Source organism: Drosophila ananassae (assembly GCF_017639315.1).
Source record: "Drosophila ananassae strain 14024-0371.13 chromosome 4 unlocalized genomic scaffold, ASM1763931v2 tig00000241, whole genome shotgun sequence".
NCBI classification, from domain to species: Eukaryota; Metazoa; Arthropoda; class Insecta; order Diptera; family Drosophilidae; genus Drosophila; species Drosophila ananassae.
This window is the reverse complement of record NW_025319047.1, coordinates 715,589-730,368: the sequence shown is the minus strand read 5'-3', so window position 1 is coordinate 730,368 and position 14,780 is coordinate 715,589. Positions and strand designations below refer to the sequence as shown.

The 14,780-nt window shown below is 36.7% G+C and overlaps 1 protein-coding gene and 3 non-coding genes across 4 annotated transcripts; 1 reads left to right on the top strand and 3 right to left on the bottom strand.

Annotated features, from left to right (window-relative positions):
• Positions 1-2,803: 2,803 nt before the first annotated feature.
• Positions 2,804-2,891, bottom strand: Trnas-uga. The gene has a single exon. It is a non-coding gene; the product is annotated as a tRNA-Ser (tRNA).
• A 4,690-nt stretch (positions 2,892-7,581) lies between these two features.
• On the bottom strand, positions 7,582-9,448 carry LOC123258057 (NADH-quinone oxidoreductase subunit F-like). Its single transcript, XM_044717966.1, has one exon. The coding sequence runs from the start codon at positions 8,897-8,899 to the stop codon at positions 7,646-7,648; it is 1,254 nt and encodes a 417-aa protein (XP_044573901.1). The 5' UTR covers positions 8,900-9,448; the 3' UTR covers positions 7,582-7,645.
• Positions 8,919-8,991, bottom strand: Trnak-uuu. Its single transcript has one exon. It is a non-coding gene; the product is annotated as a tRNA-Lys (tRNA).
• On the top strand, positions 9,312-9,384 carry Trnaa-ugc. Its single transcript has one exon. It is a non-coding gene; the product is annotated as a tRNA-Ala (tRNA).
• Positions 9,449-14,780: the final 5,332 nt, after the last annotated feature.

Sequence of the window (14,780 nt, the reverse complement as noted above, 5' to 3'; positions counted from 1 at the left end):
CGAGCGATGAATGGATAAGGCAGAGAACAGGAATAGTTCAAAGGCATATAGCAGATGAAGGAGAACTAACGTCAGATCTAGCTGTAAATGCAGCAAAAAGTGCTATAGAAAAAGCTAAAATTTCAGTAGATGAAATTGACTTGATTATAGTTGCTACAACAACTCCTGATAAAACTTTTCCTAGCTGTGCAACGATTGTACAAAGTAAGTTAAAATGTAAAAACGCATTTGCTTTTGATGTACAAGCAGCATGCTCTGGTTTTATATATGCAGTTACAGTTGCTGATTCGCTCATAAAATCTAACAATAGAATTAAATATGCATTGGTTATAGGTGCTGAAATAATGTCTAGGATTGTTGATTGGGAAGATAGGTCAACTTGTGTACTCTTTGGTGATGGTGCTGGTGCAGTGGTGATGAAATCAGAAATGGGTAGAAGCGGCATCATATCAACAAACTTATACTCTGACGGCAATGTGGACATACTATGTACGAACGGAGGGATATCCTCAACTGGTGATTCTGGAAAAATATGCATGAATGGAAGAGAAGTGTTTAAACATGCAGTGGATAAGTTAACAGCCTCAGTAGAGGAAACTCTGAAATGCAATAATTTGAAAATCACTGATATTGACTGGTTAATTCCCCATCAAGCAAACATTCGTATTATTGAAGCAGTAGTAAAGAAATTAGATTTTCCTATAGAGAAAGTGATTAATACCGTTGATAAGCATGCAAACACCTCAGCGGCATCAATTCCACTGGCCTTAGACTATGCAATACAAGAATCAAAAATAAAATCAGGAAATCTGGTACTGCTGATTTCAATAGGTGCAGGCCTGACCTGGGGTTCCGTGTTGCTGCACTATTAGACTTCCTGCATTACCTCCTGTCATCCAAGTACCCTCTTTGTCATTCCAGTGCCTCTTTCTCCTGTCATCCCAGTGCCCCCTTTTGTCATCCCAGTAGCCCCTTCGGTGTCATTCCAGTCTGGAATCCAGTTCTTATTGTACATTCACCTGGTGTAAAGTTAAGTTTCCTGGATCCCAGTGTCAGCTACTCGGATGACAAAAAAAGGAGCACTGGAATGACAGCAGTCCTACGTCATACCGCGATTCATTCGCGGTATCTCTAGATCCCGCTGGGATGACGGTTGTCGTTTAGCCATAAATATTTAAGAAATTTACCAAATAAAAAAAAAGGCAAAAGAAGCCCTGGGGTTATTATCCGCTTTAAAATATTGGCGTTTTTTATGTTTTAAACGCTTGACAAGCGAAATTCAGCTGCTTTTAATTGCAACTAACCTACGCTGCAAACGTTTAAGAAATTTACTAAGCAGAAAAAAAGACAAAGAATCCCCGAGTTAGCTAGTCTTTTACTATCTCTGTCGAGTATTGGCATTTTTTGATGTCTTGTAACGCTTTGTAAGCGCGTTCAGCTTATTTAGATAAAAATCTAGATGTAGATGAAGTTTTGTAAAGACATACAGTATCTATATACTGCAAAAAATTGAACATAAGACGCCGATACATTAAGTAATCCTTACCTTTTAATCTGCAGATTGGCGAAAGCAAATACAATAGCTTCATTTTCATGATAAGGGAGCTGGCGAGGTTTGTCAAGGAAGTTTTTCTTTCCCGTGAATTCCCTTTGAGGTTGAATATTGAAAGTTAACCGGAGAATTGTGGATTACTTTGTATATGTCATAACAAGCCATGGCACTCTCAGCAAAACCACTTAATATTAACTTTAGTTTGCCTGAATAAATAGCTATATCTCCGATTGCATATATCCTATCTCTACTGGTTTTAAGTGTAGCTGGGTCGACAACTATGCGGCTATGTTCTAACTGTATACCCCAATTGTTTATTGGACCAAGATTCATTGACAATCCAAAAAATGGCAGCAAAAAATCAGCGGATATTTCTTTTTCTTCCTTAGAGGCAATGTTTTTTACTATCACTGTGCTCAATTGCCCATTACCTCCTGCTAGTTCGTGTAATTGATATGGCACTACCAGTTCTATCTTTCCATCACTTTCAAGTGATTCTAATTTATTTCTAGTTTCAGGAGTGCAGCGAAATTCCTTTCTCCTATGTATCACATAAATTTTCTTCGCAACTTTAGAAAGTTCTACAGTCCAATCAGCCGCAGAATCACCCCCCCCTGCAATGACTATAGTTTTATCCTGAAAATCGGAAATTTTATTTACACTATAAAATACAGATTTATTTTCATATTCTAATATACCACTTAAGGGTGGACGGTTAGGTTCAAACATTCCATTACCTGCAGCAACAATAACAGCCTTACATTTTACCTCTGTACCTATGCTCGTTATGATAGTAAAGTTTTCACCTTCGTTATTTGAAATCTTTTCTACTTTTTGACTTAAATGGTAAATAGGCTTAAATGGCGAAGCTTGCTCCATTAGTTGCTCAATTAATTTTTGGGCAGTAATTACAGGATAACCAGGTATATCATATATTGGCTTTTCTGGGTAAAGAGCTGTGCATTGTCCTCCTGCTTGATCCAAAACATCTATTATATGACATCCCATATCAAGCATTCCCGCTTGAAAAGCAGTGAATATTCCAACAGGTCCTGCACCTATTATTACTATATCGGTTTTCATATTCAGATGGTGATCTATTTATAGATATTAGCTTTCTTTGCTAACAAGGTCAATTTACAAAGGGATGTATTTTTAAAAGATGTGGCTAGATTAGACAAGATTTCCAGCGTTATGAACCACATAGTCCAAATAAGCTCTAAAAATCAGCTAGCATAGCGAGATGCTGTGCGGACGGAATGGGATTCGAACCCATGGTACGCTCATCACGTACGTCAGTTTTCAAGACTGGTGCCTTAAACCGCTCGGCCATCCGTCCATTTCTTTTCTATCACAACATTTGATTTTAAGCAATCTATAAAAGCTTTACTTGCCCACGCAAAAGTTGCTAAACACACTACTCAATATTTCCTCAACATCAATAATTCCAATCACCGCACCAAGTTCAAATGCAGCAAGCCTCAAATCTTCAGATATCAACTCAATTGGATTATCGATATTAAAACGTTGTAAATGTTCCAGTGCTTTCTGCATGTGATTCCTATGTCTTTGCCGAGTAATCACAGGAGTGTCTCTATCATGCCCAAATTTTTCCTCTGCCTTCTCTTTTATGAGAGAGATCAATTTGTTTGTACCTATTCCCTTTAGAATAGAAACGGGTAAAAGATCTATGCCATTAATTTTTATATCGTGATTATTGATAACATCGTCAGCTTTGCTCAATACATAAATAGTATCGCTATTTACAACGTTGCAATTGATATTAGGACGCTGTTCAAAAGGAAATAGTTCTATTCTTAAATCAGCTTCAAAAGACCTCTTTTTCGCTCGACTTATACCTTCTAATTCTATTGGATCTGAACTTTCACGAATTCCAGCAGTATCAGAGAGAATGATTGGGTATCCGCCAATGTCAATATGAGCTTCAAGTATATCTCTTGTTGTGCCTGCATATTCAGAAACAATAGCAATATCACGCTTGGCTAAGAAATTAAACAGAGTTGATTTACCGACATTTGGTTCACCAGTTATTACAATATGTAAACCCTCACGCAACCTTTCGCCCCGTCTATTATCATTTAAATGCTCTTGTATCAATCGCACGAGAGATTGCACTTCATTATTAATTTTTTCCAACTCACTTTTTTCTGCCCAAATGTCCTCTGGAAAGTCTATATATGCTTCGATTTTGGATTGTATCGTTATCAATCTTTGCCTCCAATTGCTGTATAGTCTCTCCAATTCTCCTGATATCTGCTTAATCGCTTGTTTAGCTTGCATTTTCGTCTCAGCATCAATTAAGTCTGCAATCCCTTCTATTTGCGTTAAGTCAAATTTACCATTTAGAAAAGCCCTAAGTGAGAATTCTCCAGGCTTGGCCATAACGAAAACTTTTGATAATTCCTCCAAGATGATTTTTATAACTGCCTTGCTTCCATGCACTTGTAACTCTATAACATCCTCGCCAGTGAAACTGTTTGGAGCAGGGAAATAGATGATTATTCCATTATCTATCAATTGACTGGAATCATCATATAGATCAACTAAAGTAGCAAATCTTGGTTTAATTTCTTTCTTAATATGAAAATGATTTAAAGCTTTAAGCGCGTAATTGCCTGAAATTCTGATTACTGCAACTCCTGACTTACCAAATACGGTCGATAAAGCGAAAATAGTTTCATTTGTGTTTGTCATTATTTATATAAACTACTTAGCAATGTTATACTTAAGGAACCAAAATACCTAAAAAGTCACCCAGGTGAAAATATTTATTTTGAAAACTGATAATATGATTTATAATGACTGACACAAGTTTTAAATATTTTATGCTCAAGAAATTAGCTTGGTACTGGTCTTTTGTAGAGTTAATTAAAGGGTTTGTTATTACATTAAAATATATGTTTAAGCCAAAGGTTACTTTGAGGTATCCTATGGAGAAGGGCCCTTTAAGTCCAAGGTTTCGTGGTGAGCATGCGTTGCGTAGGTATCCAAACGGTGAAGAACGATGCATAGCTTGTAAATTATGTGAAGTTATCTGCCCTGCTCAAGCAATAGTTATTGAAGCAGAGGAAAGAGAAGACGGTAGTCGCCGCACCACGCGCTATGATATTGATATGACAAAATGCATATACTGCGGACTTTGCCAAGAGGCATGTCCAGTTGATGCAATTGTTGAAGGTCCTAACTTTGAATTTGCTACTGAAACAAGAGAGGAGCTAATGTACAATAAAGAAAAGTTATTGCGTAATGGTGAAGTTTGGGAAGACGCAATTGCACTCAGGTTAAAGAAGAATAGGCCTTATTATTAATGTTCAGAGCTTATAACCCTGTTATCCATTATGATTTAGGGGCAGTGCCCACTAGGGGTGGTGTCATCCCAGTAGCTGATACACAACTGTACGAACATTTGTTTGCGAGGGCAGTATGTTAAATGTTATAGCCTGTTTTGCCTCAAACACAAAGGTGTCATCCCAGTGCTTGACACTGGGATCCAGTAAAATTGATTGTGAACAAGCACACTATACAACATTTTCAATGAAATTACAAAAAAGCTGGATTCCAGTGTCAAGCACTGGGATGACAAAGAGAGGGTTAGACAAAAGGGTCGATAAATGATTAGGATTACTTTTTCAGCCGAACAAAAAGTAAAAGAATACAGTGGTAAAGTTACTGGCTTTGATATATTACAACCGGATGTTTTGAAAGAAGCAATTGCCTTTAAGGTAAATGGTGAGTTGCATGATCTCTCACGTGAAATTGAAGCTGATGCAGAGATAGAGGTGATACAACTGAGTGACGAAGCGGGTTTAGATATAATAAGGCATGATGCTGCTCACATAATGGCACAGGCAGTGAAAGAGCTATTTCCTAATACTCAGATTACTATCGGCCCAACAATTCAGGACGGTTTTTACTATGATTTTGCTACAGGTCGTACCTTCACTACGGACGATCTTACCGCAATAGAAAAGAAAATGAAAGAGATTGTAAAAAGTAACCACAGATTTGTTCGAGAAGTTTGGACTCGCAAGCAGGCAATTGATTTCTTTAGTGATATAGGCGAAAAATATAAGGTTGATATTATCTCATCCATACCAGAGGGTGAAAACCTAACTGTTTATAGGCAAGGTGATTTTATTGACCTATGTCGTGGTCCGCACTCACCATCAACCGGCAGAGTTAAAGCGTTTAAACTTATGAAAGTAGCGGGTGCATACTGGCGAGGTGATGCAAAGGGCCCAATGTTGCAGCGAATATATGGTACAGCATGGAGAAATAAGGATGAATTAAACGCTTACCTTGAGTGCCTCAAAGAAGCAGAAAAACGTGATCACCGCAAAATTGCTAAGGATATGGATTTATTTCACATTCAAGAGGAAGCTGTTGGGCAGGTTTTTTGGCATGAACAAGGATATATTCTATATAATGTTCTTGAGTCTTACATCAGAAAGAAGCTAATAAATAATGGCTATTTTGAGGTAAAAACTCCTATTTTAGTAAGCAAAGAGCTGTGGGAAAAATCTGGACATTGGGATAAGTTTCGTGAAAATATGTTTATTGTTGATGAATCTGAAAGCAAAAAGCTAGCAATAAAACCCATGAATTGCCCCTGTCATGTGCAGATTTTTAATTCTCACACCAGAAGCTATCGTGATTTACCGATACGTATGGCAGAATTTGGTACGTGTCATAGGAATGAAAGCTCAGGCTCATTGCACGGACTGATGCGAGTGCGTGGTTTTACGCAAGACGATGCACACATTTTTTGTATGGAAGAACAAGTGAATTCTGAGACTATAAAGTTTTGTGACCTTTTAAAAGAAGTATATTCAGAGCTTGGGTTCAATGAAATTTCTGTGAAATTTTCAGACCGTCCAGATGTTAGGGCAGGAGATGATGAAGTGTGGGATAGAGCTGAAAAAGCGCTGCTTGAAGCCGTTAAAGAAGCGGGCTTGAGTTATGAACTGAGCCCTGGTGAAGGTGCATTTTATGGTCCAAAGCTAGAGTTTGTTTTGAAAGATGCAATAGGCAGAAGCTGGCAATGTGGAACATTGCAAGTTGATTTCATTTTACCAGAACGTCTGGGAGCTTTTTATATAGGAGCAGATGGGCACAAGCATCACCCTGTCATGTTACATAGGGCAATTCTTGGGACTTTTGAGCGTTTTATTGGAATTTTGATAGAAAATTACGCAGGAAAATTTCCAGTTTGGCTTGCTCCAACGCAACTTGCTATTCTGACCATTACAAATGAGGCTGACGGTTACGCCACAAAAATCAGCAATGTCTTAAAAGAACAAGGTGTAAGAGTCAAGACTGATTTGACCAATGAAAAAATTAGTTATAAGATACGTTTGCATAGTCTAAACAAGGTTCCTATATTGTGGATTGTAGGCAAAAATGAAGTTACCAGTAAAACTGTGTCAGTGAGAAATTTAGGATCGGAAAGACAGGAGTCTTTTTCTTTGGAGAAGGCTATTGAATTGTTGTTAAAAAGTATTAATTTGAATTAAGGGAGTTAAAGTTTGCAAGTTAAAAAGAACAATAAAAACAGAATTAATGGATTCATCACAGCTAAGGAGGTACGCTTAGTTGATCACAGTGGTGAAATGATCGGAATCGTGCTAATAGAACGAGCTTTGGAGCTTGCACAGGGTGTTGGTTTAGACTTGGTGGAAATTGCACCTGATTCAACCCCTCCAGTATGTAAAATTCTGGATTATAGCAAGCAAAAGTATGATATAAAAAAGAAAGCAAGTGAAGCAAAAAAGAAACAAAAAACATTAACTATAAAAGAAATTAAACTGGGTCCTAATATTGGTGATCACGACTACGAAACAAAATTGCGTCAAGCAAGAGACTTACTTGTCCACGGACATAAAATTAAAGTCACAATGAGATTTAGAGGGAGAGAGCTTATAAACACTGAAGTTGGACTGGAAAAATTAGAACGGCTAATTCGAGACACTGAAGATATCGCAAAGGTAGAATTGGCACCTAAAAGAGAAGGGAATCAATATTTTTTAGCTCTGGTTGCTAAGTAGCAAAACGGCTTAAGAAGTATAAGTAAAGTTAAATTATCGCTCTCTCTTTGATAACATGGCGAAAATGTCTTATTAATCCTTGAATCGGCCAAGCTGCAGCATCGCCAAGCGCGCAAATTGTATGTCCTTCTATTTGAGTTGTAAGGTCAAGCAGCTTATCTATTTCATCAGGTTTAATATCTCCTGCCACCATCCTCTTCATAATCCTCCACATCCATCCAGTACCTTCACGGCATGGTGTGCATTGTCCACAGGACTCATGCATATAAAAGTGTGATAACCTCTCTATTGCAGCTATTATATCAGTTGATTTATCCATCACTATTACAGCAGCAGTACCAAGCCCTGATTGTGCAGTTCTTAATGAATCAAAATCCATTTCAATAGTATCGCATATAGATTTTGGAATTAATGGCGCTGAAGACCCACCAGGTATTACAGCAAGTAAATTATCCCAACCTCCTCGCACTCCACCTGCGTATTTTTCAATTAATTCACGTAATGGAATTCCGAGCTCTTCTTCAACATTACACGGGTTGTTTACATGTCCTGAAATACAAAAGACCTTGGTACCAGTATTATTTGGTTTACCAAGAGATGTAAACCATTCTCCTCCGCGATTTAGAATATCTGGAACCATGGCTATAGTTTCAACGTTGTTTATTGTGGTTGGGCAGCCAAAAAGTCCAACACCTGCGGGAAATGGAGGCTTCATGCGAGGAAAGCCCTTTTTTCCTTCAATTGATTCAAGTTGAGCTGTTTCTTCTCCACATATGTAAGCTCCTGCACCCCTATGGATAAACACATCAAGATCATAACCTGATTTGCAGGCATTTTTTCCAATTAAGTTTTCTTTATAGGCTTCCTCAAGTGCTTTTTTCAGAACTAAATATTCATTATAAAATTCACCCCTGATATAAATATACGCAACTGATGCGCTGATCGCTCTGCTGGCCAGGAGAATTCCCTCAAGTAACTTATGTGGCTCATATCGCAATATATCTCTATCTTTACATGTACCAGGTTCTGACTCATCTGCATTGACTACTAAATATGCTTTTGGGAGATTTTTGGGCATAAAGCTCCACTTAAGGCCGGTGGAAAATCCTGCACCCCCTCGACCTCTCAAGCCAGATTTCTTTACTTCATCAATGATTTTTTCTGATCCTAAATCCAGTAATTCCTTTGTTTTTTGCCAACCACCACGTTTTTTTGCACCCTCAAGTAGTGGAGTTTCTTTACCATTTAGGTTGGTGAATATTTTGTCTTGTTCTTTTAGCATGTTTTTCAAAATTTGTGAGTGATCCCGACGCGATTCGAACGCGTGACCCACTGATTAAAAGTCAGTTGCTCTACCGGCTGAGCTACGGGATCATTTCATTTTTCAGCTATACTAAACATCAATACAGTTTTTATCCGTTTTAATCAAACTAAAATTTTCATGTGTGGTTAAATGAATTATATAATATACTGCGTTAGTGATAATTTAGTTAAAAAATTTTTAAAGGAAAACTTCTTGTTAATTTTCAGTTCACAGATTTATTTGGATGGTGTGACGTATAACGCTAAGGAGACAAAAAAATAGAGAAGTGTGTACACCCTGCAGAATTTGTACACTATTTAGCAATAGCCTAATAGATAAATATTTCTTGCATTTCAGCCTGAGTGATTTATGCTTTAAGCAAGAATTACCTGGGGGTATAGCTCAGCTGGTAGAGCATCTGTTTTGCACGCAGAAGGTCAGCGGTTCGATCCCGCTTGCCTCCACCAGTCTATACAGCTCTAGCCGCCACAAAACCTGTCAAAGCAGCTTATTTTAATCTATGAGGATTTTATACTACTTCCCTGAAAATCTATATTTCTTTTCGTAACTTTTCTCTACACAAGTAATGTTGGTTATTACAATTGTAATATATACCAATTTAACAATAAATTAATCAATAAATGTTAGAATACTAACAATTAATTTATTGGTAACGCCTATGAGTGGAAAAAAGCATGTTTTTAAGATGATACCTGGAAAAGAGGTGTTTAGAAAAACCCCGACTACAAGGATAAAGTGGCCTGAAGGTAATGATCCTACAATGCCTATTAAAAAAGTTGAGCTTGTATCGCTGGATGATAAAAACGATGTAGTACTAGGCTTATTGCCTATAAAACTTTGCAGCAGTTCTTGCCTAGACAGTTACATATGTCTGGAGGAAGAAAATGAAGGAAATCTGGTAGCCAAAGATTATAAAAGTGATTCTAACTTAGATTATGTAAAAGGTAACCATACATTTGTATATTACGGTAATGAGTTGGCTAAGTTATCATATACAAGAGAGCTTGTGCAGCCTTTCAAAACTATGTGTAGCAGTTCTATTAAATCAAAAAAATTGGAATACAAATATGTAACATGGGAAGATTCAGATACTGGCAACAATAAATATTATTTTTCAGACGAGGCAGGAAATATAATCGATTCACCTGACAATGAGGTATTACAAGACATTATGTTATACTACGGTGAGAGACATATAAGAGATGTGCTACTGTTGCTATCAAACGCGTTTACTAAAGTTTTTATTCAGGGCCTAACAGACGGCCAACTAAAAACTCTTGCCAATACTCTTAGTAACGAGCAACTACAAAAAATCATTCCTGAACTGAGCTCAAGCCAGTTGCAGGCCTTAGCAGAGAACTTAACAGATGAACAACTCCAAGCTTTAGTGGATCATCTAACCAATCACCAGCTAAAAACCCTCGCTCAGGAACTAAATCCAGAAAAGTTACAAATAATTGTTCCTATTTTAAATGATACTCAGCTTGAAGCTCTAGTGAGAAAATTAAATTCAGAGCAAGTAAAAGAAATTTTACCTCACTTAAAAGTGGATCAGTTCAAAGCACTTATTAAAACTTTAAATGACGAGCAATTTACAGTGCTTGCAAAAGACTTGGCTGAGCACCACTTGACGATACTCTCCAAAGAATTAGAAGGTGATCAGTTGAAAGCTTTAGTAAATAGTCTGCAAGAAGACCAACTGAAAGACTTAGTTAATAAGCTTGATCCTGAGAAACTCGAAGCAATTGCTCAGGATTTAACTGATTCTAATAGGATCCAGATTATCATTAAGTCTTTAGTTGATAATCCAGAAAAACTTCAAGCTTTTGCTCGCAATATGTCTAATGAGCAGTTTAAAGAACTTTTGGATAACATAGGCGCAGAAGAGCTTAAAGATATTATTCACAAGCTGCCTTATGAAAAGGTGACAGCTGTGATTGGTGATCTTGGCAGTAAAGATCAATCTAAAGCTATTATTGATGCATTAAAAGGGGAACTTGACGAGCAGAGTAAACAGAACAAGGAAATGATTGAGATGCTCAAGCAAATCAAGGACGATATGCCAGAAATCGGACAGGCCTCAGACTTCACAATAGTAGACATTAATAATGACTCACTGTTATTTGTATAGTAGTGATTTATAAAGATAAGTAGTTTTTTATAGGAGGTAACTATTATGAGTAAAAATACAGAATTATATTCTAGTGAAGAAGTTGAATCAAATAATACATTACAACTTCCGAAGCCGGCGTTTAATAAACCAAATTTTGCAATACCAGAAATAAAGAAGATTACTACTAAAAGCGCACCGGATGGAATTGATATAACTAAGGTTATGGAAGAAAAAGAGATTAATGCTATACCGACAATCACGGTAAGCGTTAAGAATCTTAAAAATTTTTATGATGGTCTGATGAAAAGTATTAATAAATATAACGATGATGTAAGTGATGTGATGACAAGCGGCATAGTAGAACCACTGTCATCAACTATAGAAAACATAGGCACAAAGACAAGCGAGATAGACGCTAAACTTAAAGATCTTCAGGCTAGACTTGATGATATACCAGAGATTGGAGAAGCTCCTTCATTACTCCATATTACTGGCGGAGAGAACGGATTGCTTTAATAAAAAAGGTAATAGCTTGCTAGCAGGCTGTTGCTTTCTTTCACATACCATTTCAAGGTAACTAGTTAGTTTCAAAGTTCTAATTTTTTATAGGAGTTAGCATGAATAATAGTAAACAAGAAAGCAAAAACGAACTTAAAGTAATAAGCAAAATAGAAGTTAACGCCAAACCTAAAGGTTATGATGAAACAGTTGCGCGAAATCCAGCGCAGCTTGGTTATGTCCACAAAGCTTTAGATAAATTAATCGCAGAGCTGAACACGAAATTCGTTCCTGAATTGGATGATGTATTGCATAACAATAGCAACTCTATCAGTCAATTAAATGACATGCTAACAGAAGAAAGGAGTAAGCTTGACGAGCTAATAAAAGAAATTAACGATTTAAAATCTTCGCTAGAACCGCCACCAATGGATGCTCCTGAATTCATATAAGAAAAAAAGTAATAGCCCAGTGGGCTGTTACTCTCTCTACATATCGTTTCAATACAGCTGAATTAGGGAATCTGTTTTAAAACTTTCGGCATATAGTTCTCATCATGTTTTGCAAACACTGTATCTGCAAGAAAAGTACTATTATCAAACATTTTACCTTGCACAACAACACCACTTTTTTCTGAAAACATTGGTGGAAGTATCCCTTGATATTTTACCACAACGCTTTTGTTAAAATCTGTCATTTGAAAAATTACTTCACTTTCGCTCCGTATCACGCTATTTTCAACAACCATTCCACCAACACGGATTAGTTTTTGACTATTTTGTAAAACTATTGCCTCACTTACTGTATAGAAAAATGAGATGTTTTCTTTGAGCGTTGTTAAAATAAAAAAGACTATGCAGCTTAAAAAGCAGAAAATTCCTGAAGTTATAAGTAATCGCTTATGTTTCTTCTTCATTATTATCTTTCAGGCTTTCTAGAATTTTTTTACTTTTAATATAGCAAGAAATGGTAAGAATCAGTTCTCCGGTAATCAATGTAAGACTAATAAGGTAAGCAAAAATCACATACGTGTTCATAATATATCGTTAATAAATAACTCACCTGCATCAAAATAAATTAAGCTTTCATCCTTTTGCTGCAACACCAATTTACCACTTTTATCTATATCAGCAAAAATTCCTTCATACAATTTGTCAGCTAACTTTACACTGATTTGCTCATTCATTTTGAATGCTTTTTTTAACCACATTTCTCTTATAGCATAAAACCCATCAAATAGCCATTGCTTTCTTAGCTTATTAAAATTTATTATTAATTCCTTTAACAGATCTATGTTAGACACAGACTCACCGTAATTGCTAATGCACGTTGTTCCTGGAAGTGGTGCATGACTGACATTAATTCCAATTCCTACAATAAGCCAATTCGAATTGGATCTTTTTTCAAGCAATATTCCACTTATTTTCTTGCCATCAATAAGGACATCATTTGGCCACTTATACTGGAGATTTAGACCATTTATAAATGACAGTATAGTATTTCCAACAGTAAGAGCAGTAACAAAAGTCAATTCTGTTAATTTGCTAACATCCGCAATTTTATTCACCAAACCCTTCTCTGTCATCCCAATGCCCTCTGATGTCATCCCAGTGCTTGACACTGGGATCCATTCTTCTTTTTTTCTAGATTCCAGCGTCACGCGCTGGAATGACACCGAAAGCTGGCTTTCATTCAGATAATCGTTAAAGAGGTTTATTACCAAACTTGCATAAAAATTACCCTCGGGAGAAATCCAACTTTTTCCGGTACGCCCTCTACCCTCTGTTTGTTTGTCGGCAATAATAGCGGTTTCATTTGATATTCCTTTATCAATTAAATCCAACGCTTCTTTATTAGTGCTTGAAACTTCTTTGTAATGATGAATATGAAAACCCTCAGGGTTTCCTTTTGGATACACAGCTCACAGATGTAACTACTACACCGAGAGTGCTTGGCGATACTTTAATAGCTACAAATAATTCTTATATTTATGGTATTGACGTAAAATCAGGAAATATTTTATGGTCAAAGTCACTGCAAGTAAAAAGTGTATCAGACATTGAATCATATTACAGTCCTCTTATTCCTGCAGAGAAACAAAAAGAAGGCGGCAGAATTTTTATAGTTACTAAAGATGATAAAATAATTGGCCTGGATATAAAAAATGGAGAAACAGTCTGGGCATCTGATTTAATAGAAAATACGCAATTGTTTGCTCCAATTATGCATGCCCATACACTGTGGGTGACAAGCAATAAAAGTTCAATGTTTGCTTTTCCGGGATCTGAAAGTGCAGGAAAGGTAGTCAAAGTACCTGGTAATGTGTTTCACACTCCAGTGTTTACTCGCAATAAGATATATGTAACAACTGAGAAGAATGGTGTTTATTCTTTAGAAAATAGGTTTGTTTTTTATGACTGATTATGATTTAATTGTTATAGGTGGTGGCCCAGGAGGCTATAAGTGCGCTATCGCTGCTGCAAAGCTTGGATTGAAAGTTGCCTGTATAGATAAAAATAGCATTTTTGGTGGCACATGCCTCAGAGTTGGGTGCATACCCTCCAAAGCATTGCTCCATTCTTCCTATCAGTATGCTCACACGAAAAATGATCTGTCGAAGCTTGGCATAAAAATTAAGGACGCAAGTTTCGATTTAAAAGAAATGCTAGGTTATAAGGACGCCAGAGTTCAGGAACTTGGAAAAGGTATAGAATATCTGTTTAACCTTCACAAAATCACTAAAATCAATGGGCTTGCTTCTTTTGACCAAGGTAATCTTGAAGTTTCAGTTGAAGGTAAGGTGCTGAAGACAAAAAATATAGTAATTGCAACCGGTTCTGACGTTATTTCTTTGCCAGGAATTAATATCGATGAGAAAAATATTATTTCATCAACTGGTGCATTATCTTTAACTGAAGTACCAAAAAAACTTGTCGTAATCGGAGCCGGGGCAATAGGGCTTGAAATGTCTTCTGTATGGAGCAGGCTAGGGTCTGAAGTCACTGTAGTAGAATTTTTTGATAGAATCGCTGCAGCAATGGATGGAGAATTAAGTAAGTCTCTACTTTCTAGTCTACAAAAACAAGGAATAAAATTTTTACTCAGTACTAAAGTTGAGGAGATAAAACAAAGTAGTAATTCTTTGAGTGTGAAAGTTTGCTCTGTAAAAGATAATCAAACAAACACTATAGAGGCAGATAAGGTGCTGGTTGCAGTAGGTCGCAAACC

Bases quoted from the DNA above. Each gene is read 5' to 3' on its own strand.
- LOC123258057 (XM_044717966.1), bottom strand. From the start codon at position 8,899: ATGCTAAAAGAACAAGACAAAATATTCACCAACCTAAATGGTAAAGAA.